This window comes from Prionailurus viverrinus, chromosome E2 (genome assembly GCF_022837055.1).
Source record: "Prionailurus viverrinus isolate Anna chromosome E2, UM_Priviv_1.0, whole genome shotgun sequence".
NCBI classification, from domain to species: domain Eukaryota; kingdom Metazoa; phylum Chordata; class Mammalia; order Carnivora; family Felidae; genus Prionailurus; species Prionailurus viverrinus.
The window spans coordinates 3645468-3672976 of record NC_062575.1 but is presented as its reverse complement, the minus strand read 5'-3'; the positions used below and the strand labels follow the sequence as shown (position 1 = coordinate 3672976).

Sequence of the window (27509 nt, the reverse complement as noted above, 5' to 3'; positions counted from 1 at the left end):
CTATCACCGAAGGTAAACAGGATGAATATAGAAGTATATTGGAAGAGGAGATCTGGCAAAGCAGGAAGAAGAACTTTTGGCCAGAAGCCAGTGAAAACATCCACATGGTCACCCAGAGATATGAGACACTGGTCCCATCCTGTAATGCTAAAATGCTTGCAGGGCCATTCGCACAGACGGTGGTGCTGCACGGTGCCGCGGGCGTCGGGAAGACCACGCTGGCCAAGAAGTGCATGCTGGACTGGACGCAGGCCGGCCCGGCCCGCGCCCGCCCCGCCGCCCTCTACCTCAGCTGCAAGGCGCTCAGCCGCAGGGGGCCGTGCACCCTGGCGGAGCTGCTGGCCGACAGCGCCCCGGGCCCGCGCCGGGCCCTTCCGCGGCTGCTCGCGCGGGCGCGGACGCTCCTGCTGGTCATCGACGCTTTCGAGGAGCTGCGCGTGCCCGCCGCGGCGCTGGCGCGCGACCTGGGCGGCGACCGGGGCGCGCGGCGGCCGGCGCCCGTGCTCCTGGGGGGCCTGCTCAAGAGGAAGCTGCTCCCCGCGGCCACGCTCCTGGTGACCACGCGGCCCGAGGCCCTGGGGGAGCTGCGGCTGGTGGTGGAGCAGCCGCTCCTGGTGGAGGTCGAGGGGCTCTCGGAGCCGGAGCGCAGGGCGTATCTGCGGCGACAGCTGGGAGGCGAGGCTCAGGCGCGGCGCGCTTGGCAGCTCATGCGAAGCAACGCGGCGCTGCTCCGCCTGGGCTCGGCGCCCGCCGTGTGCTGGATGCTGGGCGCCTGCCTGCGGCTGCCCGCGGACGAGGGCGACGACCCGGGCCGCACGTGCCGCACCGCCACGTCGCTGCTGCTGCGCTTCCTGTGCAGCCGGGTCGCGCCCGCGCCGGGCAGCTGCCCGCGCCCGCGCCCCCGGGCCCCGCTGCGCGCCCTGTGCCTGCTGGCGGCCGAGGGCGTGTGGGCGCAGACCTCGCTGTTTGAGCCCCGGGACCTGCGCAGACTGGGCGTGCGCGAGGCCGACCTGCGCCCCTTCGTGGACCGGAGCCTCCTGCTGGAGAGCGGCGAGTGCGCGGGCTGCTACCGCTTCCTGCACCTGAGCCTGCAGCACCTCCTGGCGGCCGCGCTCTACGTCCTGGGCGGCGGCGAGGGCGGCCCCGGCTGGGGCGCTCGCGGGGTGCGGACGCTGCTCTCCAAGGAGGAAGGGCGCCGGAACCCCCACCTGGCCCACGTGGGGCGCTTCTTGTTCGGCCTCGCCAACGAAGACAGGGTCAGGGAGCTGGGGGCCGCCTTCGGCTGCCCGGTGTCCACGGAGCTCAAGCACGAGCTGCTGGCGTGCACCGTGAGGTCCCCCGAGAACGGCCCCTTCTCCTCGGTGACGGACACGAGGGAGACCTTGTGCCGTCTCTACGAATCGCAGGACGAACCGCTGGTGAAGGAAGCCGTGGCCCAGGTCACCGAAGTGTCCCTGCACTTGAAAGACCCCACGGACCTCGCGCACGCGTCCTTCTGCCTCAAGCATTGCGAACGGCTGCAGAAACTGCGTCTGCGGGTGGAAAAGGGCGTGTTCCTGGACGACGACACCGCGTCGGGGTCCGAGGCCCAGGCTGCCGGGTAAGGAGCCTCACGGTTCACTTTGTCAATTGCCCCCGCCCTCAGCCTCCCACCCTGCGGCACCCGGAACGGGGCCGACTTCCGCTCCCTGTGGCTGAGGGTCAGAACGGGCTTCTGGCCACAATTTCTCCTGCCAGCTTGCCACTCAAGGTGGGAAGCGCTATATTCATATTAGGAATGGGGTCATTGGAACCAGATAGTGTTTTGAGACCTGTCTTTTTCCCTTAGCTGAGCAATTTTTGCAAACGGCCCAGCCTGTCTCAGTTCACGTGTTGGCTGTATAGGTTTCCCATTTCTGGGCAATTGTCCCATTTGGCATGATGGGTAGAAAAGCATTAAAGATGTGAAGTCAGAGGTTGAATCAACAAGGGGTGGGAAGGCTCCATGCCACCATGATGGAAGGGGAGTCCTTCCACAGGCGCCTTGCCCAACAGGACAGAGACTGTGAGGGTGGCCCCAGACAGTTGTGACACGTTATTCTTGATGTAGGCTCGAGTAACATGCAGGAAGCTCCTACAGAGTTTCCAAATGCTGCTGCTCACCCGGTGCCCGTGGGTGCTGTGTAATCTTCCGTGTCGAGATGAAGATATTGGTTTTCAGAGAAGGGTGCTTGAGTGGGATTAGACTCAAGTCCGTTGGCTCGTGAAGTCCTACAGTCACAATCCATGATCACTGCTCATGGTCCTGTGTAGGGCCCCCCAACATACTGATGTTTATCTTATCCACTCACCTCTTCCTAACCCCTAAGTTGTCCTCCAAAATCAGTATCTGAAACCCTCATGCACATTCATGGGGCCAGAATAAAATGCCCTCATTGATTTCCTGGGGGAGGTGTCTATTTTCCACATGAAACTTGAGTCACTGCCAAGGGAGCGTTAGGCGCACAACAGGTTGGCGTGAACATCTCTCCACCTCCCAGATCACCAGCAGTCCACAGACCGTATCCCTTCATCCATATTCTGATTTTGTTTCTTCTCTCATCCAAGTGTTTAGACAGACCCACATGCTGGTTTATCTAAGTCCTTCCTCTGCAGGAGAGTCCTCCAAGAAATGCTTTGGATGAAAACAAAATTGCATGAATAACCTCCTGTCTCTATCCCATCCAAGATCCCAAGTCAAAATAGTGTCTATTTTCCTGTTTGTTTGCTTGTTTGTTTGTTTCTTTTTTTTTTAGAGTATCAGAGCTTTTATTTTATTTTATTTTAATATAATTTATTGTCAAGTTAGCTAACAAACAATGTATACAATGTGCTCTTGGCCTCGGGAGTACATTCCCATGATTCCTCACTATATACAACACCCAGTGCTCATCCCAACAAGTACCCTCCTCAATGTCGGTCGCCCATTTTCCCCTGTCCCCCTCCCCCCATCAACCCTCAGTTTGTTCTCTGTATTTAAGAGTCTCTTATGGTTTGCCTCCCTCTCTGTTTGAAACTATTTTTTTCCCTTCCCTTTCCCTATGGTCTTCTGTTAAATTTCTCAAGACCCATATGTGAGTGAAAACATATGATATCTGTCTTTCTCTGACAGACTTATTTCACTCAGCATAATACCCTCCAGCTCCATCCATGTTGCTGCAAATGGCATGATTTCATTCTTTCTCTTTGCCAAGTAGTATTCCATTGTATATATAAGCCACATCTTCTTTATCCATTCATCCATTGATGGACATTTAGGCTCTTTCCATAATTTGGCTATTGTTGAGAGTGCTGCTATAAACATTGGGGTGCAAGTGCCCCTACGCATCAGCACTCCTGTATCCTTTGGATAAATTCCAGTAGTGCTACTGCTGGGTCGTAAGGTAGTTCTACTTTTAATTTTTTTGAGGAACCTCCACCTTTTTGTTTCTTTTTAACCTTGGTTTGGCTAAAACCAGCAATGGCACCAGTGTTAAGTGGCATTTCATTAACCACAGTCTGGCTGCTTGGTTCTCAGAGCTCCCATTGGAGAAAAGGCAGCATGGATGTCTTTAGGTTTAATTATGACCGTTCTGGTCTGTAATGCAAACTCCTGCTTTTCATGAAAGTTCCTTTCACATGCTGTTTGCCACTTTCCCTTCTGTGCTGCCCCATCACAGCAACCCCATAGCATTGCATTGCTGGTTTGCAACTCTCAGAATGGTTAAGTCACAAGACGCCTTCTAATCAAATCACTTTCTCTACTTAGTGGCTTATCTTTCCCCCCCCCCCAAATCTTTGCTTTATTCTTTTTTTTAATTTTATTTTTAAAAATTTACATCCAAATTAATTAGCATATAGTGCAACAATGATTTTAAGAGTAGATTCCTTAATGCCCCTTACCCATTTAGCCCATCCCTCCTCCCACAACCCCTCCAGCAACCCTCAGTTTGTTCTCCATATTTATGAGTCTTTTCTGTTTTGTCCCCCTCCCTGTTTTTATATTATTTTTGTTCCCCTTCTCTTATGTTCATCTGTTTTGTCTCTTTGATGAGTGAATGGATAAAGAAAATGTGGTATATATATACAATGGAGTATTACTCGGTAATCAAAAAGAATGAAATCTTGCCATTTGCAACTACATGGATGGAACTGGAGGGTATTATACTAAGTGAAATTAGTCAGAGAAAGACAAAAATCATATGAATTCACTCATAGTGGCTTGATTATCTTATCTTGATAAGACAGTTGCTGACATTAACCCTACACAGTCCCAGATTCCCCCTCACCCCCCAGAGCACATAGACCATGCTCTTTGAAAAGTCACAGATTCAGGGCACCCAAGTGGCTCAGTCAGTTGAGCGTCCATCTTCGGCTCAAGTCATGATCTCACAGCTTGTGAGTTCAAGCCCCAAATCAGGCTCTGTGCTGACAGCTCAGAGCCTGGAGCCTGCTTCAGATTCTGTGTCTCCCTCTCTCTCTGTCCCGCACCAGCTCACATGGTCTCTCCCTTTCTTTTTTTTTTTTTTTTTTTTTTTTTTTTTTTTTTTTCAACGTTTATTTATTTTTGGGACAGAGAGAGACAGAGCATGAACGGAGGAGGGGCAGAGAGAGAGGGAGACACAGAATCGGAAACAGCCTCCAGGCTCTGAGCCATCAGCCCAGAGCCTGACTCGGGGCTCGAACTCACGGACCGCGAGATCGTGACCTGGCTGAAGTCGGACGCTTAACCGACTGCGCCACCCAGGCGCCCCGGTCTCTCCCTTTCTGTGTCTCTCTGTGTCTCTCTCTCTCAAAAATAAATAAACATTAAAATTTTTTTTTTTATTTTTAAAAAAAATTTTTTTTTATTTATTTTTGGGACAGAGAGAGACAGAGCATGAATGGGGGAGGGGCAGAGAGAGAGGGAGACAGAATCGGAAACAGGCTCCAGGCTCTGAGCCATCAGCCCAGAGCCTGACGCGGGGCTCGAACTCCCGGACCGCGAGATCGTGACCTGGCTGAAGTCGGACGCTTAACCGACTGCGCCACCCAGGCGCCCCAACATTAAAAATATTTTTAAAGAAAAGTCACGAATCTAGGTTGATAATGGCTCATCTTCATGGTGCCTCAAGTTTTACAATAGGTTATTTATTTATTTATTTATTTATTTTAATGTTTAGAGAGAGAACAAGTGAGCACGAGCAGGGGAGGGGCAGAGAGAGAGGGGGACAGAGGCTCCAAAGCAGGCTCCACACTGACAGCACAGAGCCCGATATGGGGCTCGAACCCACAAACCATGAGAACATGACCTGAGCCAAAGTTGGACGCTTAACCAACTGAGCCACTCAGGCACCCCTAGGTCATTTATTTTAAATGTGTCTGTATTCAGGACAAGTACCACTAAAAAAACCAAAGGTATAACCTTGTCTTAAAACAGCCAGGGCCCTAGAGCTGACCGAATCTAACTTCTGTCTGGTTTCTTTTTCCTTCCCCTATTTCAAACCACAAACTGTCTCCTGTGTGTAGGGCTTGCTCTTCAGTCAAGTCTACTAACAAAGCTTCCGTCTTTGGAAACTATTTCTTCTCTGGGCTCTTTTGAACCTTAGGAAGATATTGACATTGACCCAAATAAAATTAGGACTCCACTAGTGCCTCTGGGAGAGCATCCCCAAAGCACAGTCTTGTATAACCTTGTCCTTCTGCAGGAGGAAGGAAAATTGTCCTTCAGAAGAGAGGGTGACTGGGGCACCTGGGTGGCTCAAGTGGTTAAGCGTCTGGCTTCAGCTCAGGTCATGATCTCGAGGTTTGTGAGTTCGAGCCCCGCGTCGGGATTTGTGCTGACAGCTCATAGCCTGGAGCCTGTTTCTGATTCCTGTCTGTCTGTCTGTCTGTCTGTCTCTCTCTCTCTCTCTGTCCCTCTCCTGTTCATAATCTGTCTCTCTCTCAAAAATAAATAAACATTAAAAAATTTTTAAAAAAGAGAGGGTGACTGAGTGACCACCCTCAAAAGGCTTAGGGACGGGGTGGAAATAATAAGTTAATTATTCAGATACATTTTAATGCTCTGAAAACCAACTGCCTTGATTGGAAATCAGTGGAACTCAGTTGCGAGCTGATAGGTAGAAGGTGGTAAGAGGTGAGTACAGGTGCTGGGATCTTATTCTTTGACTTTGAGTCCTGTCTCTGTTAGTGTGTGATGATGTGGGGCAAGTTAGACACTTTCTGCGCCTCCGTGCTATTATTTCCAAGTAGCCACGTACCCACAGGAGAGTAGTAGGTTTTAAATGTCTACTTCTTTTTTTTTAATTTTTTTTCACATGTATTTATTTTTGATAGAGACAGAGCACAAGTGGGGGAGGGGCAGAGAGAGAAGGAGTCACAGAATGGGAAGCAGGCTCTGAGCTGTCAGCACAGAGCCTGACGCAGGGCTCTAACTCACCAACCGTGAGATCATGACCTCAGCCAAAGTCGGACGCTTAACCGACTGAGCCACCCAGGTGCCCCTTAAATGCCTACTTCTTTTTTTTTTTTTAATTTTTTTTTAAATGCCTACTTCTAAGGGCACCGGGGTAGCTCAGTTGGTTGAGCATCCCACTCTTAATTTAGGCTCAGGTCATGATCTCACGGTTCATGAGTTCAAGCCCCACATCAGGCTCTGTGCCGACAGCGTGGAGCCCACTTGGGATTTGCTTTCTCTCCCTCTCTCTCTACCCCTCCCCTGTTCTCTCTCTCTCTCTCTCTCTCTCTCTCTCTCTCAGACTAAATAAACTTTAAAAAATTTTTTTTTAAAAGCTTAATTCTGAAATTGTTGAAAGTACCAGCTGCTTATTTCAGTGACATGTTACCTTTCTTCCTCGGGCGCTTACACCTTTGTCTTTCTCCAGGAAAACCTTCAGATATTAGACTATCCCTTAGGTCCCACAGGATTTCTCCATCGGTAACTAAAATGTTTTAATTTTCTGACACGTCTTGGTTTAGAGTGTTTGCACCATTTTCCTGAAAATCAGTCCCCCCCCCCGAATGCGAACGTCCCACACATAAATAGAAAATTAAAGCAGGGGTGCCTGGGTGGCTCAGTCGGTTAAGTGTCTGACTTCAGCTTAGGTCATGATCTCACGGTTCGTGAGTTCGAGCCCCGCGTCAGTCTCTGTGTTGGCAGCTCAGAGCCTGGCGCCTGCTTCAGATTCTGTCTCTTTCTCTCTCTCTGCCCCTCCCCTGCTCATGCTTTCTCTCTGTCTCAAAAATAAAATAAACATTAAAAATTAAAAAAAAAAGAAAATTAAAGCAATGTTGAAAAAGATAGGGAAATCGGGTCACCTACACAAACCCTACCCCCAGAACAAAATGAACATTCTCTGATACGTCTGTGTATATGGATATGTAATTACTTAAAGATTGTATTTTCTCTAAACTCAAAATGGATAAAGGACCTGAATGTGAGACAGGAAACCATCAAAACCCTAGAGGAGAAAGCAGGAAAAGACCTCTCTGACCTCAGCCGTAGCAATCTCTTACTCGACACATCCCCAAAGGCAAGGGAATTAAAAGCAAAAATGAACTACTGGGAACTTATGAAGATAAAAAGCTTCTGCACAGCAAAGGAAACAACCAACAAAACTAAAAGGCAACCAACGGAATGGGAAAAGATATTTGCAAATGACATATCGGACAAAGGGCTAGTATCCAAAATCTATAAAGAGCTCACCAAACTCCACACACGAAAAACAAATAACCCAGTGAAGAAATGGGCAGAAAACATGAATAGACACTTCTCTAAAGAAGACATCCGGATGGCCAACAGGCACATGAAAAGATGTTCAGCGTCACTCCTTGTCAGGGAAATACAAATCAAAACCACACTCAGGTATCACCTCACACCAGTCAGAGTGGTCAAAATGAACAAATCAGGAGACTATAGATGCTGGAGAGGATGTGGAGAAACGGGAACCGTCTTGCACTGTTGGTGGGAATGCAAACTGGTGCAGCCACTCTGGAAAACAGTGTGGAGGTTCCTCAGAAAATTAAAAATAGACCTACCCTATGACCCAGCAATAGCACTTCTAGGAATTTACCCAAGGGATACAGGAGTACTGATGCACAGGGGCACTTGTACCCCAATGTTTATAGCAGCACTCTCAACAATAGCCAAATTATGGAAAGAGCCTAAATGTCCATCAAATGATGAATGGATAAAGAAATTGTGGTTTATATACACAATGGAGTACTACATGGCAATGAAAAAGAATGAAATAGGGCCCTTTGTAGCAACGTGGATGGAACTGGAGAGTGTGATGCTAAGTGAAATAAGCCATACAGAGAAAGACAGATACCATATGGTTTCACTCTTATGTGGATCCTGAGAAACTTAACAGAAACCCATGGGGGAGGGGAAGGGAAAAAAAAAGAGATTAGAGTGGGAGAGAGCCAAAGCATAAGAGACTCTTAAAAACTGAGAACAAACTGAGGGTTGATGGGGGGTGGGAGGGAGGGGAGGGTGGATGATGGGTATTGAGGAGGGCACCTTTTGGGATGAGCACTGGGTGTTGTATGGAAACCAATTTGACAATAAATTTCATATATTGAAAAAAAAGATTATTTTCTCAAGTTTTTATGGACTTTTTTTTTTTGAGAGCGAGAGAGCACATGTGTGCATAGGTGACAGCACACGTGGGCAGGGGCGGAGGGAGAGAGAATCCCAAGCAGGTTCCACGCCCAGCACAGAGCCCAACACAGGATTCAGTCTCAGGACCTTGAGATCATGACCTGAGCTGAAATCAAGAGTCGGACACTTAACCAACTGATCCACCCAGGCACCCTGGATATCCTTTTAGGTCACAAATAGGGTTGTAAATCAGACTGAGAATATCATGTGTATGGATCCACCATCAGACATCCAAATATCCTCTATTTACCTGTATATCACTCTCAATGTTTTTTTTTAATTTTTATTTTAATGTTTATTTACTTTTGAGAGAGACAGAGCATGAGCAGGGGAGGAACAGAGAGAGAGGGAAACAGAATCCGAAGCAGGCTCCAGGCTCTGAGCTGTCAGCACAGAGCCCAATGTGGGGCTAGAACTCACGGACTGAGATCCTGACCTGAGCTGAAGTTGGATGCTTAATCGACTGAGCCACCCAGGAGCCCCTCACTCTCAATCTTTATCAATGATCCACATAGAATTTTGGATTATTCCAACCTTATTAGACTGTTGTGATCTATCTTTCTCTGTTGACACGATTGGTTGTTGGATAGTGATGCTAACTGATTGGTTGTTGGATAGTGATGCTAAGTGATAGAATTACACTTATTTATTAGGGGTGTAGGCCCAGAGCAACCCTAAATGTCTTCACAATGATGGCGAACTGTTAGTTTTCTCTCCAACAACATTCGGTAAATTCACTCCTTTGCCTCTTCCCAATAGGTCCCAGAATGATGAACATGTACTTCCTTTCTGGATGGACCTTTGTTCCATATTCGACTCCAACAAGGATCTGGTATTTCTAGACATCAGTCAGACCTTCCTGAGTACCTCATCAGTGAAGATTCTTTGTGAAAAACTCTCCTCTGCTACCCATAATCTTCAGAAAGTGGCGTAAGTGGAAGCTAACTCCTGGATTAAGACCCCCATGGCACAGCCAAGCTTCTTACATTTTTAATATTGGAGTCATATTTGAATTTCTTTTTTTTAATCTTTTTTTAAAAAATTTTTAATGTTTTTTTTATTTATTCTTGAGAGAGGGAGACAGAGCATGAGTGAGGGAGGGGCAGAGTGAGAGGGTGACAGAATCCGAAGCAGGCTCCAGGCTCTGAGCCATCAGTACAGAGCCCGATGCGGGGCTCAAACCCTCGAACCGTGAGATCATGACCTGAGCCGAAGTCAGACACTTAACTGACTGAGCCACCCAGGCGCCCCTGAATTTCTTTCCCAGAGTCCCAAGTGGGTACTCAACACGAGGAATTCTACTGAATCATATGAAGTAATTTTTTCCAGTTTTTTTATTGTGATATAACATAAAACTCACCATTATTTTTAAGTGTAAAGTTATGCATTTTTAAGTGTATTTGGCAGCCACCACCACCACCATCACCACCATCCATCTCCAGAACTCCCTTCACATTGTAAAACTGAAACTTTGACCCCATTAAACAATAATTCCCCGTGATCCCTTCTCCCCTGCTCCTGGCAACCACTGTTCTGCTTTTTATTTTTAATCAAGTAATTTTAATACAAATACAAAGTGAAATATGGTTTGAATGTCCACAAAACCCCATAAGGAACATCCAGATCCTGGGGGAGGTTTTAATCCCATTAAGACGACCACAGGGCTACACATAGAGCAGGATTTCTCAACCTCTACTGACACTTTGGGCTGGAGGGGGGCTGTCCTGTGCATCATAGGATTTTTAGCAGCAGCCCCGGCCTCTGCCTTCCAGATGCCAGTGGCACCCACACACCCCCCGTTGTGACAACCTAAAACCTGTCCACACATTTCCAGGTGTTCCCAGAGAGTGTACAGAATCACCCCTGATGGGGAACCCTGTTAGAGATGATGCTGAGACTGGTCTGCGAGCTGGGCTGCGTAAAGTTAAAATTCGCTTGGGCTGGGTGTATGTCGATCTGAATACGATCCAAAAATCTATGTAGTTGAACGAAGTTGGAAAGAAAGGGTGGGGCTCATCACAGAACTTAAACACTTGTACTTGGAACAGAGTGTGCGCCTGTCCACCTGAGGCAGCACTTCCGAGTCTCCCTGGACATGAGGCTCGTCTCCACCTGTGCGGCTTCTGTGCAGGGAGCGTCCTGCAAGCTCCCATGTGGGCGGGCTGCATGGGGTGGTTAGGGAAGGAGAGCAAAGCTGACTGAGTCGGCAAAGGGGCTTTGGTACCAGGGAGACCTTCTCCAGCTACGGGTGTCTTCGTTCATAGATTTCTTTCTCCACCTAGAGAAAAGTTCTTGCTCACTTCCATGGGATCCTGATTCTGAATGCACCATATTTAGCAGGACGTAGTGCTCCTGAAATGTGCCCGTTGGTAACACTTCAGGGAAAGGGACTGCTCCCCTTCCTTGTCTTTTTCAACAAGCCGCAGAAGAAGAGCTGTTGTCTGAAATGTCTGTTGGTGACCAGCTTCCCTTCTGTAAAAGTTTGAGAGGACTGAAATAGTGGAGGCTTCTGATAGCTTCTCAAATTAGATGTTAGGCAAGCGGCACAAAGCTCCAGTTTCTGCAAAATGAGTGAGTGAGTTCCGGAGACCTAACCTTACACTATTGTGACAACAGTTACTAGTGCATCGGATACACGAAATGTGCTTGATCTCAAGGGTTCTCACCATAAAAAAAAATAAAATAAAATAAAAATGGAAATGGTGGTTATGTGAGGTGATAGGTACGTTAAGTAGCTTGATTGAGCTTGATGGTGGTGGTGATTTCACAAGGCACGTGTCTACCAAAACATGAACGCGTACACCTTCATGTATACAGTTTGACGATAAATACCTCAACGAAGGCAAAAAACGGGAACAGTAATTTCTAGTGTTTAAACCTGTTGCCACCCTTTGTTTCTGTGTATGCAGAAACTCAAGATTTCACCTCTGTTCTCATTGCCCTAGCCTCAAAAATGTTTCCCCAGCGGATGCTTACCGGGATTTCTGCGTTGTCTTTGGTGGTCACGAGACACTAACCCATCTGACCCTTCAAGGAAATGACCAGGATGATATGCTTCCCATATTGTGTGAGATCTTGAGACACCCCAAATGTAATCTGCAATGCCTCAGGTATATCTCACCGTCACTGAAAAACCCAGCACGTAACAGAGCTGTCTCAAGCTTCTATATCAATTCTGTATAAATTAGGGGTGGGGGGCAATCCCTTATTTCTGCTTAGAAATAGTACTACACAGGGCACATGTCCCAGGACAGAAAATGGGGTGGGAGTTTAGTTTCCACTTGTATTGATCATTGAACAGCCTGGATAACTGTCCATAAGATCCCCAAGTCCAAAGAAACACTCAGAAACTTGATATCCTCCTCTATCAGAGAGAATTTGTTTATGGTTTATGTTTCTCTTATGTCATGATTCAGAATGCCAGATTTTGTCCAGATTCCTCTGTCCAGGCAAGGATGCTTTGGGAGCATCAGATTTCCCCTTTCTTGGGTTGAGAGATCTCCCGTTTGGGGATGTTCTCCACATGATTGCCCTGGCGATGATTTTCGTCACTCATCATCAGGTTCCATTGATCCCCACTTGACCACATTTGAGCAGCAATAGCAAGACTTTTAAGGTGATCTGTTGGTCTCAAATTATGGTTTTGCCTCTACCGGTATGACCTTGGGCTGTTGAAGTAGGTCTTATCCCCATCGGTAGGATAGAGTAGTGCACATCTCACGAGGATTTGAGGAATGAATGAAACCAAGTCCAGTATTCATCATTGCATTATAGATAGTAGCCACTGTCACTATTCACCATCCCTAAGACCTTCCTTTCTTTTTCCTGTGAGGATTCACCAGGAAAAGAAATTGTGCCATTTGAAGATTTTGGTCATTAACTTGTTTCTCAAGGAATAAACGAATACCACGATGGAAAAAGGAGACTCCTATAAATTTAGCTTCTTTTATTGGAAGCCATTAAACATTCTCTTTTGTGTTCCAATGCCCTGGTTAACTTTGATTCCTCTATTAGGGAGGAATCTCTATAGACATTCTCCATAGAGAGTCTATGAGAATACGCACTCTAAGAGAAAAAGTATCTTTGTTGGATTTTAGTAAGTTTTAGCTATTTGATATACAGTCCACTTAGCACTTCCTGTGAATTATCAACCTTAACACTCAGCATGAGGGTAGGACTTATTTTCAACTTAAAGATGGAAATGAGGTTTGATGAAGTTCAGTAACTTGGCCACCGTTTCATATACTGTAAATGGCAGAACTGGGATTTTTTTTTTGTAAGAAACCCCACTCCAAAGGCCACGATACACATAATGCCCCAGTGAAGTTCTATTCGTCCGTGGTAAGAATCTCTCTCTTCAGGAATAGGGTATGGGCGACTTGTTGCCTGATGTGTTTGATTGATTGGATTTCCAAATAAATAGTTCTCAACTTGTGGTCTCCAGACCAGCAGCAGCTTCATCACCTAGGAACTTGTTAAAATCCAGATTCTTGGATCTCACCCAGATCTTCTGAAGCAACTCCTGGGTATGTGGGCCAGGAATCTTCCAGGTGGTTCAGGACCCCCTAAAACAGAGATCAGTGGATTCCGCATCCAGAGCGTCTGAGGACTTGCATTTCTAACTGCTTACCAAGTGATGCTGATGCGGCTGGCCCGGGGACCACACTTAGAGGCTGCTCCGCACAATGAAGGCCAGGACATGATGGAGTGGAATGAGGGGCACAACTGGAGACCGTTATCCAGGGTTTGGTTCTCAAGAACGACTTGTTCCCCTTTCTCGTGCAGGTTGGTATCTTGTTCTGCCTCTGCTCAGCAATGGGCCCATCTCTCCTCCTCCCTCGAGATCAACCAGTCCCTCACATGCCTCAACCTGACAGCAAATGAGCTTACAGATGAGAGTGCCAGGTTGCTGTGCAAGACTCTGAGACACCCCAAGTGCTTCCTGCAGAGGCTGTCGTAAGTGCCGCCTCCGTTCCCGTGGAGCATCTCCACACTGGGTCTGGGGCCACAATGGGGAACAGCACTGGTAACACCTGGATTTGCTGGGCGACCCATATGGGACTTCCCCCTGATGTGGATACCTGGTTTCCGCTTCTGGTCCCAGGCGGGTGGCTCGTGCATTTTCTTCTCTCACTCCTGGTCCTTCATGGCTGTGAGGATTAACCGCAGGATGAGAGAGGAAGTGGATTCCCAACAAGAGCTGTATACAGCTGGGACCTCGAGCCTGTGGGGATGGCCAAGAAAATCGGGCTTCGGAAATGTCTTCGCCGTCTTACTGCTTTTATGGCGCTTTGGCAGGTTGGAAAACTGTAACCTAACAGAAGCCTGTTGCAAGGAGCTCTCCTCTGCTTTGATCGTCAACCAGAGTCTGACACACCTGTGCTTGGCAAAGAACGCTCTCGGAAATGGAGGGGTGAAACTTCTGTGCGAGGGCTTGAGTTACCCGGACTGTCAACTACAGATGCTGGTGTGAGTCTATACTGCGTGTATGTGCATCCGTGTATCCTGGATTCAAGTAACACAGATGCAAGCATTCACTAATTCCTCTGATAACCCCAAGTGTGATGCTGATGGTTAGATGTGACGAGACCCAGTGGTAGAAAAAAAATACAAGAGGGGCACCTGGGTGGCTCAGTCGGTTAAGCAGCCAACTTCGGCTCATGAACCCTCACGGTTCATGAATTTGAGCCCCGTGTCGGGCTCTGTGCTGACATCTCAGAGCCTGGAGCCTGTTTCCGATTCTGTGTCTCCCTCTCTCTCTGCTTCTCCCCCAGTCACACTCCGTCTCTCTCTCTCCCTTCAAAAATAAACATTTTTTAAAAAAAAAAAAAAAGAAAAAAATATGGGGCGCCTGGGTGGCTCAGTCAGTTAAGCGTCTGACTTCGGCTCAGGTCATGATCTCCTGGTCTGTGAGTTCAAGCCCCACATCAGGCTCTGTGCTGACAGCTCAGAGCCTGGAGCCTGCTTCGGATTCTGTGTCTCCCTCTCTCTCTGCCTCTCCCCCCAGTCATACTCTGTCTCTCTCTCTTTCACCTTCAAAAATAAACATTTTTGGGGGCGCCTGGGTGGCTCAGTCGGTTAAGCCTCCAACTTCAGCTCAGGTCATGACCTCACAGTCCGTGAGTTCGAGCCCCGCATCGGGCTCTGGGCTGATGGCTCAGAGCCTGGAGCCTGCTTCCGATTCTGTGTCTCCCTCTCTCTCTGCCCCTCCCCCGTTCATGCTCTGTCTCTCTCTGTCTCAAAAATAAATAAACGTTAAAAAAAAATTTTTTTTAAATAAACATTTTTTTATAAAAAGAAAAAAATACAAGATATAGTGTCAATAATCTGTAGGGATTTGGGGGATGTCACTGGTTTTGAGGTTTGTTTGAGGTTTTCTTTAACCTTTAAAAAAATTTTTTAATGTTTATTCATTTTTGAGAGACAGAGCACACATGGGGGAGGCAAAGAGAAAGAGGGAGACACAGAATTCGAAGCAGGCTCCATAATCTGAGCTGTCAGCACAGAGCCTGATGCAGGGCTCGAACCCATAAACCGTGAAGTCATGACCTGAATCAAAGTTGGATGCTGGGGCACCTGGGTGGCTCAGTCGGTTAAGCATCTGACTCTGGCTCAGGTCATGATCTCGCGGTCTGTGAGTTCGAGCCCCGCGTCAGGCTCTGTGCTGACAGCTCAGAGCCTGGAGCCTGTTTCAGATTCTGTGTCTCCCTCTCTCTCTGACCCTCCCCCATTCATGCTGTCTCTCCCTGTCTCAAAAATAAATAAACGTTAAAAAAATTTTTTTTTAAAAAGTTGGATGCTTAACCAAATGAGCCACCCAAGTGCCTGTGTTTGGGTTTTTTAAATGAATATTTTTGATAACAGGTAACATAAGTTCTATCTGCAACTGGGTGTAGGTGGAGTTATTTGACTCTTAGAAAATATAGGTCAAATCTTCTTTCTGTACCTCATCTGTTTCTGTTTTGTGAGCCATGCCCCCACTTTACTAAGTTGTCAGAGCTTCATTTCATGTGTCTGTCTTGCTGGGGTCTTCCTCTGTTACTCCATAGTCCTGGCAGTTTCTATCAGTTCACAAATCTCCAAGCCTAAGAGGTGTATGTTGGTTCCTCTCAAAGGCTGTCTATGACTGCACATCCCTGGATGTATCACATGACTGTTTCCTAATTGTTTCTGTAATGAGTTGTCACAAACGAAGAGGCTTAAAACAACACAAACTCGTTGTCTTAAAGTTCTAGAGGCCAGAGGTCCAAAATGAGTTTCACTGAGCTAAAATCAAGGTGTCTGCAAGGTGGTGTCCCTTCTGAGGTCTCCAGGGAAGGACCCATTTCCTGGCCTCTTCCAGCTTCTAAAGGCACCTGCATGTTCCTAAAGGCCCCTTCCTTCATGTTCAAAGCCAGCAGCATAGCGTCTTCAAATGTCCTTCTGTCCCTCTTATCCTATCTTCCCCTCCTGGCTATGACTCTCATGCTCCTTCTTTATAAGGATCCTTGTGATTACATTGGCCCACCTGGGTAATCTCCCCATCTCCACATCCTTAGCTCAACGGCACCCGCAGAGTCTCCTTTACATGTTATGTGACGTATTCACAGGGACCAGGGATTAGGATGTAGCCACCTTTGCATGTGTTGGAGTGGGGGGAGGGTGGGGGGGCAGCCTATGTAATCACTTTTGTAGTAATTGTGACTCCATCCGTGATGTCATTTCCACGTCTCGTTGTCTGCTAGCTTGTGTACAACCTATGGCTTGAGGTCGGCAGTCCTGGCTTTGGTGCATCTCACCAGGGAGGACTCACAGAGTTCATTTTCCCCGTGTGATTGATTTCTAGGCTTTGGTACTGCAGCATAGGCAGCAATGGCTGCCATCATCTGTCAACACTTCTCCAGCAAAATTCAAGCCTTACGCACTTGGATCTGGGGCTGAATCACATAGGAATTACTGGACTGAAGTTTTTGTGTGAGGCTTTGAAGAAGCCAGTGTGTAACCTCAAATGTCTATGGTAAGTTATGTTTTTTTGAATTTTAATCTGTATCTGAAATAAAATAGTGTAGCAATCCCCCCCACCACCACCAGCTTTAGTGTAAGAGATTGGAACAAATCTAATTATTAAAAAAAAAAAAAAAAAATAGCGGTTTTCACAACTTTTGTTTTTTGTTTTTGTTTTTTTATTTTTTTTTTAACGTTTATTTATTTTTGAGACAGAGAGAGACAGAGCATGAACAGGGGAGGAGCAGAGAGAGAGAGGGAGACACAGAATATGAAACAGGCTCCAGGCTCTGAGCTGTCAGCACAGAGCCCGACGCGGGGCTTGAACTCACAGACCGTGAGATCATGACCTGAGCCGAAGTCGGACGCTTAACCAACCAAGCCACCCAGGTGCCCTACAACTTTTGTTTTTAAATCCCAAAATTTGTAGGCATCCACAAAAGACTCCAAATAGCCAAATCAGTTTTCACAAAGAACAAAGCTGGAGACATCACACTTCCTGGTTTCAAACTATATTACAAAACTGTGGTATCAAAACAGTATGGTATTGGCATAAAAACAGATACATAGACCAAAAGGACAGAATAGACGGCCCAGAAATATCCCTCCCACATATACAGTCAACTGATCTTTGCCAAGGGCACAGGTACTCAATGGGGAAGGCATGATTTCATCAGTAAAGAGGGTTGAAAAAAAAACCCTGGATATACACATGCAAAAGAATGAAATTGAACCCATACACGATACACAAAAATTAAATCAAAATGGGGCACCTGGGAGGCTCAGTCAGTTAAGCATCATGATCTCACCGTTCGTGGGTTCAAGCCCCGCATCGGGCTGACAGTTCGGAGCCTGGAGCCCGCTTCAGATTCTGTGTCACCCTCCCTCTGCCCTTCCCCCAGTCGCACTCTGACTCTCTCTCAAAAATAAATAAATAAATAAATAAATAAATAAATAAATAAATAAATAAATAAATTTTTTAATGTTTGTTTATTTTTGAGAGAGAGAGAGGAACCGAGAGAGGGGCAGAGAGAGAGAGAGACACAGAATCCAAAACAGGATGCAGCTGTCAGCCCAGAGCCCAACATGGAGCTCGAGCTTACTAACCATGAGATCATGACCTGAACCAAAGTCAGACGCTTAATTGACTAAGCCACCGAGGTGCCCCCCAAAATTTTTAAATTAAAAAAATATAAACTCAAAATGGATTAAAGACTTAGGACACAAAACTGTAAAATTCCTAGAAGAAAACATAGGGCAAAAGCTCTTTGACATTGGTCTTGGCAATGATTTTGTATATATGATGCCAAAAAGTACCAGCAGCAAAAGCAAAAATAAACAAGTGGGGCTTCATCAAACTAAAAATCTTGTGTCTACCAAAGGAAACAGTCAACAAAATGAACGACAACCTACAGAAAAATATTTACAAACTATATATCTGATAAGGGATTAATATCCAAGATAGATAAGGAACTTCTACAACTCAACTTTTTTTAATGGGACCTAAATAGACTTTTTCCAAATCAGACAGACAAATGGCCAACAGGTAGGTGAGAGACTGTTCAACAGCACGAATCATCAGGGAAATGGAAATCAAATCCACATGAGATATCACTTCATACCTTTCAGGATGGTTGTCATCGAAAAGAACACAGGTAACAAATATTGGCGAGGATGTGGAGAAAAGGGAATGTTTTTGCACCGTTGGTAGGAATGTACAGCCATATGGAAAACAGTAAGAAGAGTCCTCAAAAAGCTAAAAATTGATGTATCATATGGAATCCCACTTCTGGATATATATCCAAAGGAAATGGAAATGAGGTCTTGAAAAGGTATCTGCACCTCCATGTTTGTGGAAGTATTATTCACAATAGTCAAGATGGGAAACAACGTAAGTGTCCATCAACAGAGGATTGGATAAAGAAGAAGTGAGATATGTATACACAGTGGAATATTAGCCATGATAAAGGAGGAAATCCTGCCATTTGAGATAACACGGATGAAACTCGAGGCTAGTAGGCTAAGTAAAATAAGACAAAGACATCACTTATACATGGAATCTAAAAGAGCTGAGCTCATAGAAGCAAAAAGTAGAGTGATAGTTACCAGGGGCTGAGGGGTGGGGGAAATGGGGAGGTGCTGAGGGAAGCATACAGACTTCCAGCCAGAAGATGAAGAAGTTCCAGGGCACCTGGTGGCACAGTCAGTTAAGCATCTGACTGGATCTCTGCTCAGGTCATGATCTCACGGTTGGGAAGTTCAAGCCCCTCATCAGGCTCTACACTGATGGTGCAGAGCCTGCTTGGGATGCTCTCTCCCTCTCTCTCTCTGCCCCTCCCCCTGCTTTTGTTCATTCTCTCTCTCCCCCTCTCAAAATAAATAAATTTAAAAAAAACAAATAAGTTCCAGACATCTAACGTATAGCATGGAGATTATAGCTAATAACACTGTGTAATATACTTGAAATTTGCTAACATAGATTTTTTTCTAATTCCAGTATAGTTAATATATAGTGTAATATTAGTTTCAGGTGCAATATAGTGATGCCATAATTCCATATAACATCTGGTGTTCATCACACAAGCGCCCTCCATCCCATCCCTTATTTATTCTGTACCCCCACCCACCTCCTCTCTGGTGACCATCAGTGTGTTCTCTATAGTTAACAGGCATTTAAAAGAACAGATCTTAGGGAGCACCTGGGTGGCTCATTTAGTTGACCGTCCAGCTCTTGATTTCAGCTCAGGTCATGATCCCAGGATCATGGGATTGAGCCAAGCAGCCTAACACTGTGCATGGAGCCTGCGTAAAATATTCTCTCCCCCCCCCCACCTTTCTATCTTTTCTCTTTCTCCCTCTCTCTCTCTCTCTCTCTCTCTCTCTCTCTCTCTCTCTCTCTCTCTCCCTCTCTCCCTCTCTCTCTCTCCCTCTCTCTCTTTTTCTCTCTCTCCCCCACTCTTTCCCTCTTTCTCTCTCTCTCCCCCTGCCCCTCCCCTGCTTTTCTCTCTCTCTCTCCAAAATAAAAATAAAATTTTTAAAAAGAATAGATCTTAAATGTTCTCCCCAAAAAAAGAAATGAAGATAGTGTGTCAGGATGGGGGTATCAGCTAACACTACAGTGCTAATCATGTTGTAATATATTAACGTGCCAAATCAGCACATTGCACACCTTAAACTTACACGATGTTTTGTGTCAATTATATGTCAACAAGGATTAAAGAAAATCTCCAGAAACTTCTACATTTCGACAAGAAATAAGATCTACTCTCAGCAAATCTAGTGTTCTCAAAAAAAAAAAAAAGCAACTATGTGAGAGCTGACAGATGTAGTAATTAACTTGACTGTTGATCATTTCACAGTGTATATTAAATCATCACATCGTATACCTTAAATACATACAACTTTTATTCGTCAATTATTCATCAGTAAATCTGGGGAAGAAAAGTCACTAGTGTGGTTAAAGGGATACTCTCTACTCTAAGCCATCCAAAGGACACCAGTGAAGCATTTTGAGGATGCAATGCCTAAGGCATCGAGAGGCAGTCACTGGTGACCCAGCTCCCAGCCTCCAGAGAGGTAGGGATTTGACATGTTGCCTCCACCGGCAGATAAATGGCCTCAATTCAGCTCTGTCTCACAATTCCACATGAGTTAGGTACCTTCACTCAGATGCACTGGGGTCTGGAACCCTACCTGTGAAGGACCCCCAAATGGTAACCAGTTTTCTGACCTCTACAGCACAAGACGATAAGTCATGGTGTTCAGCCTCTACTGAGTAGTAGAAATGCTTGCAGGTTTGAGAATGCCAACACCCACCCAGGCTGTACCTCAGACCACTCCAGTCAGGATCTCCTCAAGTAAAACCCAGACAACGGTATTGTTAAAGCTCTCAGCATGACTGCAGTTTGCACTGGTAAGGATACCAGCTGAACAAATCCTAGAGATCGCAGGTGGAAAACCACTGGTTGTTATGATTCGTGGCACGTGCCTGTTTGCAGGAAGGTGACGATGTTAACGGTGATGGGGAGGGGGCTCTTCTAACCATGTGCTCTACTGGCATAGGGAAGTATCTAGTCAGCCATAACTTCCTGATGGTATAATCTCGGTTGTACATTTTAGGAGATGGAGTAAGTCATGTCCATCAGGAAAGTTGGTTATGATAATGAAATACATATGCATTTACTGTGCCAGGAAGTATGCTAAATGTTTGATATTACTCATAGCCTCTCCCAAATCCTGGGGTAAATTTAAATACGTGACCTTAACTCATACGTGTGTGTTCATGTATGCACAAACACCTTGAATCTTTGTATAATATTATTTGCTTGGAATGAAATCCTTCATACATCATCCTTTATTCCTTTTTTTCTTTCAAATATCAAATCCAAGCCTTTTTTATTATTTAAGTTCAAGTTAGTTAACACACAGTGTAGTCTTGACTTCAGGAGTAGAACCCAATGATTCATCACTTATATATAACACCCAGTGCCCTTCCCAAAAAGTGCCCTCCTTAATGCCCATCGCCTATTTACCCCATCCCCCACCTACCTCCCCACCAGCAACCCTCAGTTTATTCCTAAGAGTCTCTTAGGGTTTGCCTCTCTCTGTTTTTGTCTTACTTTCCCTTCCCTTCTCCTATGTTCATCTGTTGTGTTTCTCAAATTCCACATATGAATGAAAACATATGATATCTGTCTTCCTCTGACTTACCTCACTTAGCATAATACCCTCCAGTTCCATCCACATTGTTGCAAATGGCAAGATTTTATTCTTTTTTATTGCCAAGTAATATTCCATTTATGTATATACCACGTTGTCTTTATTTTTTTTTTAATTTTTTTTCAACGTTTATTTATTTTTGGGACAGAGAGAGACAGAGCATGAATGGGGGAGGGGCAGAGAGAGAGGGAGACACAGAATCGGAAACAGGGTCCAGGCTCTGAGCCATCAGCCCAGAGCCTGATGTGGGGCTCGAACTCACGGACCGCGAGATCGTGACCTGGCTGAAGTCGGACGCTTAACCGACTGCGCCACCCAGGTGCCCCCACGTTGTCTTTATCCATTCATCCATCGATGGACATTTGGGCTCTTTCCATACTTTGACTATTGTTGATAATGCTGCTATAAACATTGGGGTGCATGTGTCCTTTCAAATCAGCATTTTTGTATCATTTGGAAAAATTCCTAATAGTGCAATTGCTGGGTCACAGGGTAGTTCTATTTTTAATTTTTGGAGGAACCTCCATACTGTTTTCCAGAGTGATGGCACCAGTTTGCATTCCCACAAACAGTTCAAGAGGGTTCCCCTTTCTCCACATCCTCACCAACATCTATTGTTTCCTGAGTTGTTAATTTTAACCACTCTGACAGGTGTGAGGTGGTATCTCATTGTGGTTTCGATTTGTATTTCCCTGGTGATGAATAATGTTGAGCATCTTCTCATGTGTCTGTTGGCCATCTAGATGTCTTCTTTGGAAAAGTGTCCCATGTCTTCTACCTATTTCTTCACTGGATTATTTGTTTTTTGGGTGTTGAGTTTGGTAAGTTCCTTACAGATTTTGGATACTAACCCTTTATCAGATAGGTCATTTGAGAATTTCTTCTCCCATTCTGTCGGTTGCCCTTTAGTTTTGTTGATTGTTTCCTTTGCTGTGCATAAGCTTTTTATCTTGATGAGGTCCCAGTAGTTCATTTTTGCTTTTATTTCCCTTGCCTCCAGAGACATGTCAAATCCAAGCCTTTTTAAAATCTTGCTACCTGGGGCCCCTGAGTGGCTCAGTCATTAAGCATCTGATTCTTGATTTCGGCTCAGGTCACGATCTTGCAGTTCAGGAGATGAAGCCCTGGATTGGGCTCTGTGTTGGCAGTACAGAGCCTGCTTGGGATTCTCTCTCTATCCACCCCAACCCCTCTCCTCTCCTCTCCTCTCCTCTCCTCTCCTCTCCTCTCCTCTCCTCTCCTCTTCTCTCTCTCTCTCTCTCTCTCTCTCTCTCTCTCAAAATAAGTAAACATTGTTTTAATCCTGCTACCCTCTTCCAGATATCTAGAATCTGTTCTCATACCCCACACACATACTTATAACATGTGGGTTGTTGTCTAGCCTTCAACCTAGTCTGTATTCTGCCCTCTCAGTGCCGCTAGTTTTCTAGCCAAGCACTAAGAATAACTTGTAAGATGTAACTCCCATCATGCTTCTTCTCAAAAGCCCCGGTGGTTCCCCATCTCATTCCAAGTAAAATCTGAAGTTTACAATGGCCTAAGGGCCCTATGTGAGATGGCTCCCTGTTATCTGTGGCTTCGTCTCTTATAACCCTGCCTGATTCACTCTTTTGATTTGCCTTTGAATCTAGCTGCCTTGGTATTGTTTTACATGATAATGATACATGACCTCATAGCCTTTGCAGAAGCTATTTCTCTGCTTGGGGAGCCCCCACTCCAGATCTCTCTAAGGTTTGTTCTCTTCAGCCATTGTAGTGAGTGCCCTCCCCAGCTTCTCCCTTTGCCCTTTGCCCTTCATAACCCTTATCAGATATGGCACACTACATACATCTGTTTCCTATTAGTATGAGCTCAGAGGGAAGAGATTTCTGTAGTTTCCTGTTGGATCCCCAACATTCAAGAGTGTGCCTGGCACGTAGGATGGTTTCCGTAAACACTGCTTGAATGAATGAACTAATTTTTGTGTCTCCCCTGCAGGTTGTGGGGATGTGCCATCACCCCTTTCAGCTGTGAGATTCTCGCATCTGCCCTTGGCAACAACCAGAGCCTGATCAGTCTGGACCTAGGCCAGAATTCCTTGGGATATAGCGGAGTGAAGATGCTGTGTAATACCTTGAAACTTCAGAATTCCTCCCTCCGGACACTCAGGTATGATCCTTCTGCTCCTTAGGGTGTTTCCTCCGGGATAGCAGGTGTGCAGGAGGATGCGCAAACCACAGGGACGTGTGAGTCGCTAACGTTCAGCTTTTATCCAGTGATGTTTAGTCGCCAGATAATTCCCCCGTCGGCCCCTTCTGTTGCTTTGGAGAGTACGATGAGTCAAAGGTGAGACTCAAACTCAGTCTGACGCCAGGAAGCTGGCTCTGGGGGCTCCTCTAAGTGAGGGAGAGTCATGGTGGCCGTCTGTTGTTGAGTGAGGAAGATCAGACTCTCGTGTGGTTTCTTGAGTTTGTGTTGGTTACAGAGGTCTGGCAGTGGGTCTGCCTTAGGAGCATGTTCTCTGCTGTGAGTCCGCCATTGAATGAAATGAGTCTCTGTCTTCTGTTGGTCATCGAAGCAAGCTGTCCCTGAGTTGTGCTGTTCACTTGCTCCCATGGCAACAAAGAACCCTACAACTCTTTATTCTTAGGTGCGTGGGAACTTTAATTTTTTCTTTTAGTTTATTTTTGAGACAGAGAGAGAGACAGAGTGCAAGCAGGGGAGGGGCAGAGAGAGAGAAGGAGACACAGGTTCCAAAGCAGGCTCCAGGCTCTGAGCTGTCAGCACAGAGACCGACATGGGGCTGGAACCCACGAACTGTGAGATCATGACCTGAGCCCAAGTCAGACACTCAACTGACAGAGCCACTCAGGTGCCCCCAGACGTGTGGAACTTTAAATTCTCAGATGCAACATAGACAGCTGATGGCTCGAAATGATACTTATGTAGGAGAAACTGATGAAATATTTACTTAATGTGACTCTCAGGTCCCTTGCTAGTCGAAAGAAGCAATGTGTAGAGTCTGAAGTTTGTTTCTGTTTTTAGCCCCTTTCTGGCGAGCTAGCTCCTATTTTATGTATCAGTGAGTTCTAATCGAGGTGTAAAGCCCCCCCCCACAAAGACATTGAGCTGTTTCTTGAGACCACCCAGTCAGACGTGCTCTCCTGAGTCTGTGAATCTCAAGGGGAGCAATTCGAGATGGGGGCTTCTTGTTCAGTGACAGACCCTAGACAGGCACAGAGACCCCGGGTTCAGAACTTGGCTTTTGGTTCTTTGACTTTATCAGCTACCTCGTATCCTTCTGAGATGCTCTTTTAACTTAACTGGAATCCTTTTCTTTGGCTTAGAGACAAAGAGGCCCTGTCATCACACCTCATTCTTAGAGCAACACCTTTATATATTCCGCTGTGGCTCACGCCCTGTTTCTGATTCCTTCAACACTTTTGACCAGACACAGGTCGACTGTGGGAACTTTTTCTGTCCTTCAACTGCAGACCATGACCAACCTCCTACACTCACGAATAGACACAACTATTTGACCTTGGAGGGTCATGTTGAAAATATTTTTTTAATTTATTTTTTTTCATTTACGTCGAAGTTAGTTACCATATAGTGCAACAATGATTTCAGGAGTAAATTCCTTAATGCCCCTTACTTATTTAGCCCACCCCTGCTTCTGCAATCCCTCCAGTAACCCTTTGTTTGTTCTCCGTTTTTAAGAGTCTCTTATGTTTTGTCCCCCCCCCCTGTTTTTATATTATTTTTGCTTCCCTTCCCCTATGTTCATCTGTTTTGTATCTTAAAATTCTCATATGAGTGAAATCATATGATATTTGTCTTTCTCTGACTAATTTCACTTAGCATGATACCCTCTGGTTCCATCCACATAGTTGCAAATGGCACGATTTCATTCTTTTTGATTACTAATACTCCATTGTGTGTGTGTATGTATATATGTATATATGTATATATGTGTATATATGTATATATATATGTACATATATATATATGTATGTGTGTATATGTATACCCCCACACACACACACATACATACACCACATCTTTTTTATCCATTCACCATCGATGGACATTTTGGCCCTTACTTTAGCCAAAGTTATATTGATTGTGATTTTGATATACAAAAACATTGTGAAATCATCACCATCATCAAGCTGATTAACACATCCATCACCTCATAGAGTTTTACCTTTGTGTGTGTGTGTGTGTGTGTGTGTGTGTGTGTGTGTGTGTGTGGTGAGAACACCTAAGATCTACTATCATAGCAAATTTCAGGTACCCTATACACTATTACTGTCACCAAGCTGTACATTAGATCTCCAGAACATAAAACTCAAGCCTTGTTGTGTGATTGTGTTGTGACCCTTAAACAGCAAAACAAAAAAATTGGTTAATAAGCTAGCAAAACCAAGGGTTTCTGCCTGGCTCAGTCAGTAGAGCATATGACTCTTGATCTTGGGACATGAGCTCAAGCCCCACATTGGGTATAGAGATTACTTAAAATACATATATGTTTCTTGTTGGCATTGTAGTCCTGTATACACACACAACACACACACACACACACACACACACACACACACACTAAGAAAACCAGGACTACAATGCCAACAAGAAACATGGCAGCTAATATCTTCAGTCTCTTACTTTTATACATATTTTTGCTTTAATTATTCCCTTTCCCCCACCCCATTCCCCATGCCCGTGAATGAATCTGGTTACCGAAAGGTGAATCCTACAAATGAGGCTGCTATTATCACAGGTCAAATAAAGGTGGTGATCAGCTAATGTCATGTCAAAGGAGACACAAGTCTGGTCTGACTGACTTGGTTCAAGTGTGTATGTCTCGTCCTGGGTCCACCAAATAGAAGTTGCCAACATGAGCTGTGGAGTAGGTAGGTGTTGGAATTGATGGAAATGTCTGTGATTTAGTTCTGTCTCTCCAAGAATAATATGAGAATCATCTGAGATCATGCAGGCATCTTAAAGGCATTACGGTGTTAACCTGGAATTATCTCTTGTTCCCTATCAAATCAATATGGATCCCTACTTTGCGGTACAGAATAATCAATAAAGACTGCCTCTCTTCTAAAGCATGACACTTGCAGGCTCTTGGGCATTTGGAATTAGCCTCCTTGAAACAACAAGAAACCTTCTTTTCACTCCTGCTGCACCTCCAGGTTGAGGATAGATGAATCTGATCCTCGAATCCAGAAGCTGCTGAAAGAAGTCCAAGAAAGTGACCCACAACTGACCATTGAAAGTGATAAGCAAGATCCAAACAATAACCGACCTTCTTCACATGACTTCATTTTCTGAATCCCCTGGAGTTCTTGGTTCTCCAGTAAAGTCTGAGGTTGTCAAGGTGATGGGGGAACTTCCTCTGAGCCCTCTCAGTGATGTTAGGTATGGGGCCAGATGTTCTTTTAGCCTTGGGGGGGTGCCTTTGGCTTCCATAAAGCACACACAAGTGACTTACCCCTGTTACGGGTGGAATGTCTATATCTCTAGTCTATCAAGAGAAATAAAGGTGAAAGCATTCATGAAGGAGGTTATGTTTATTAATGGATTCTGACCAAGCTTAGACACAAGATACTTAATTTGGGGAGAACCTAACCCAGCAGGGAAAGGGGACAGACATGTTTGTGATCCCATCGGTCCGTTCACTTTGCCAGTCACTGCCTGGCTCTGGCATTTCTTGACCTGCATGGATAGCTGTCTATAGGTCTTCCTCATCAAGAGTATTTCTCCTACAAATCCTACAATATTTTGTAGCATTCTTAAGCACTTCAATGAAGCACATATATGATCACATCATTGCTGTTATTAACTTTTTAATAATTCCCCCCTTACAGAAAACATAGGTTCATGGTGTGCGTAGCCCTTCCCCATCTAGCCCTCCTTATTATTTCATTGTGACCTACAGAATCCCAAAATTCCTTAAGGCAATTAATTGTTAAGAATCACTTTTTTATTAAGCGCTAATTTGTCAATTACTCTTTCAGTCATGCTACTTTCCTGTTTCATCCCCGGGGTTCATCGGTTCATCATTCTCACCAAATACACCACGTTCCCAGATGTCCCCTTCAAACCGCCCTTGAACGTGCTTGTGTATCATCTCTGTGATGTCACTGCATACAGTGTGGGCTCCTGGACTTTCCCACAGGTT

General features: G+C 45.5%; 1 protein-coding gene across 1 annotated transcript in view; it reads left to right on the top strand.

Annotated features, from left to right (window-relative positions):
• Positions 1-26887, top strand: part of NLRP2 (NLR family pyrin domain containing 2) — a 32512-nt gene extending 5625 nt beyond the window's left edge. Inside the window, exons 4-11 of the mRNA XM_047837054.1 lie at positions 13-1600; positions 9401-9571; positions 11587-11751; positions 13427-13597; positions 13940-14110; positions 16467-16637; positions 23321-23491; positions 26521-26887. Of these exons, the coding sequence (XP_047693010.1) occupies positions 13-1600; positions 9401-9571; positions 11587-11751; positions 13427-13597; positions 13940-14110; positions 16467-16637; positions 23321-23491; positions 26521-26659 (2747 nt within the window). The 3' untranslated portion in view covers positions 26660-26887. The remainder of the gene's footprint in view (positions 1-12; positions 1601-9400; positions 9572-11586; positions 11752-13426; positions 13598-13939; positions 14111-16466; positions 16638-23320; positions 23492-26520) is intronic.
• The last annotated feature ends 622 nt before the right edge of the window (positions 26888-27509 follow it).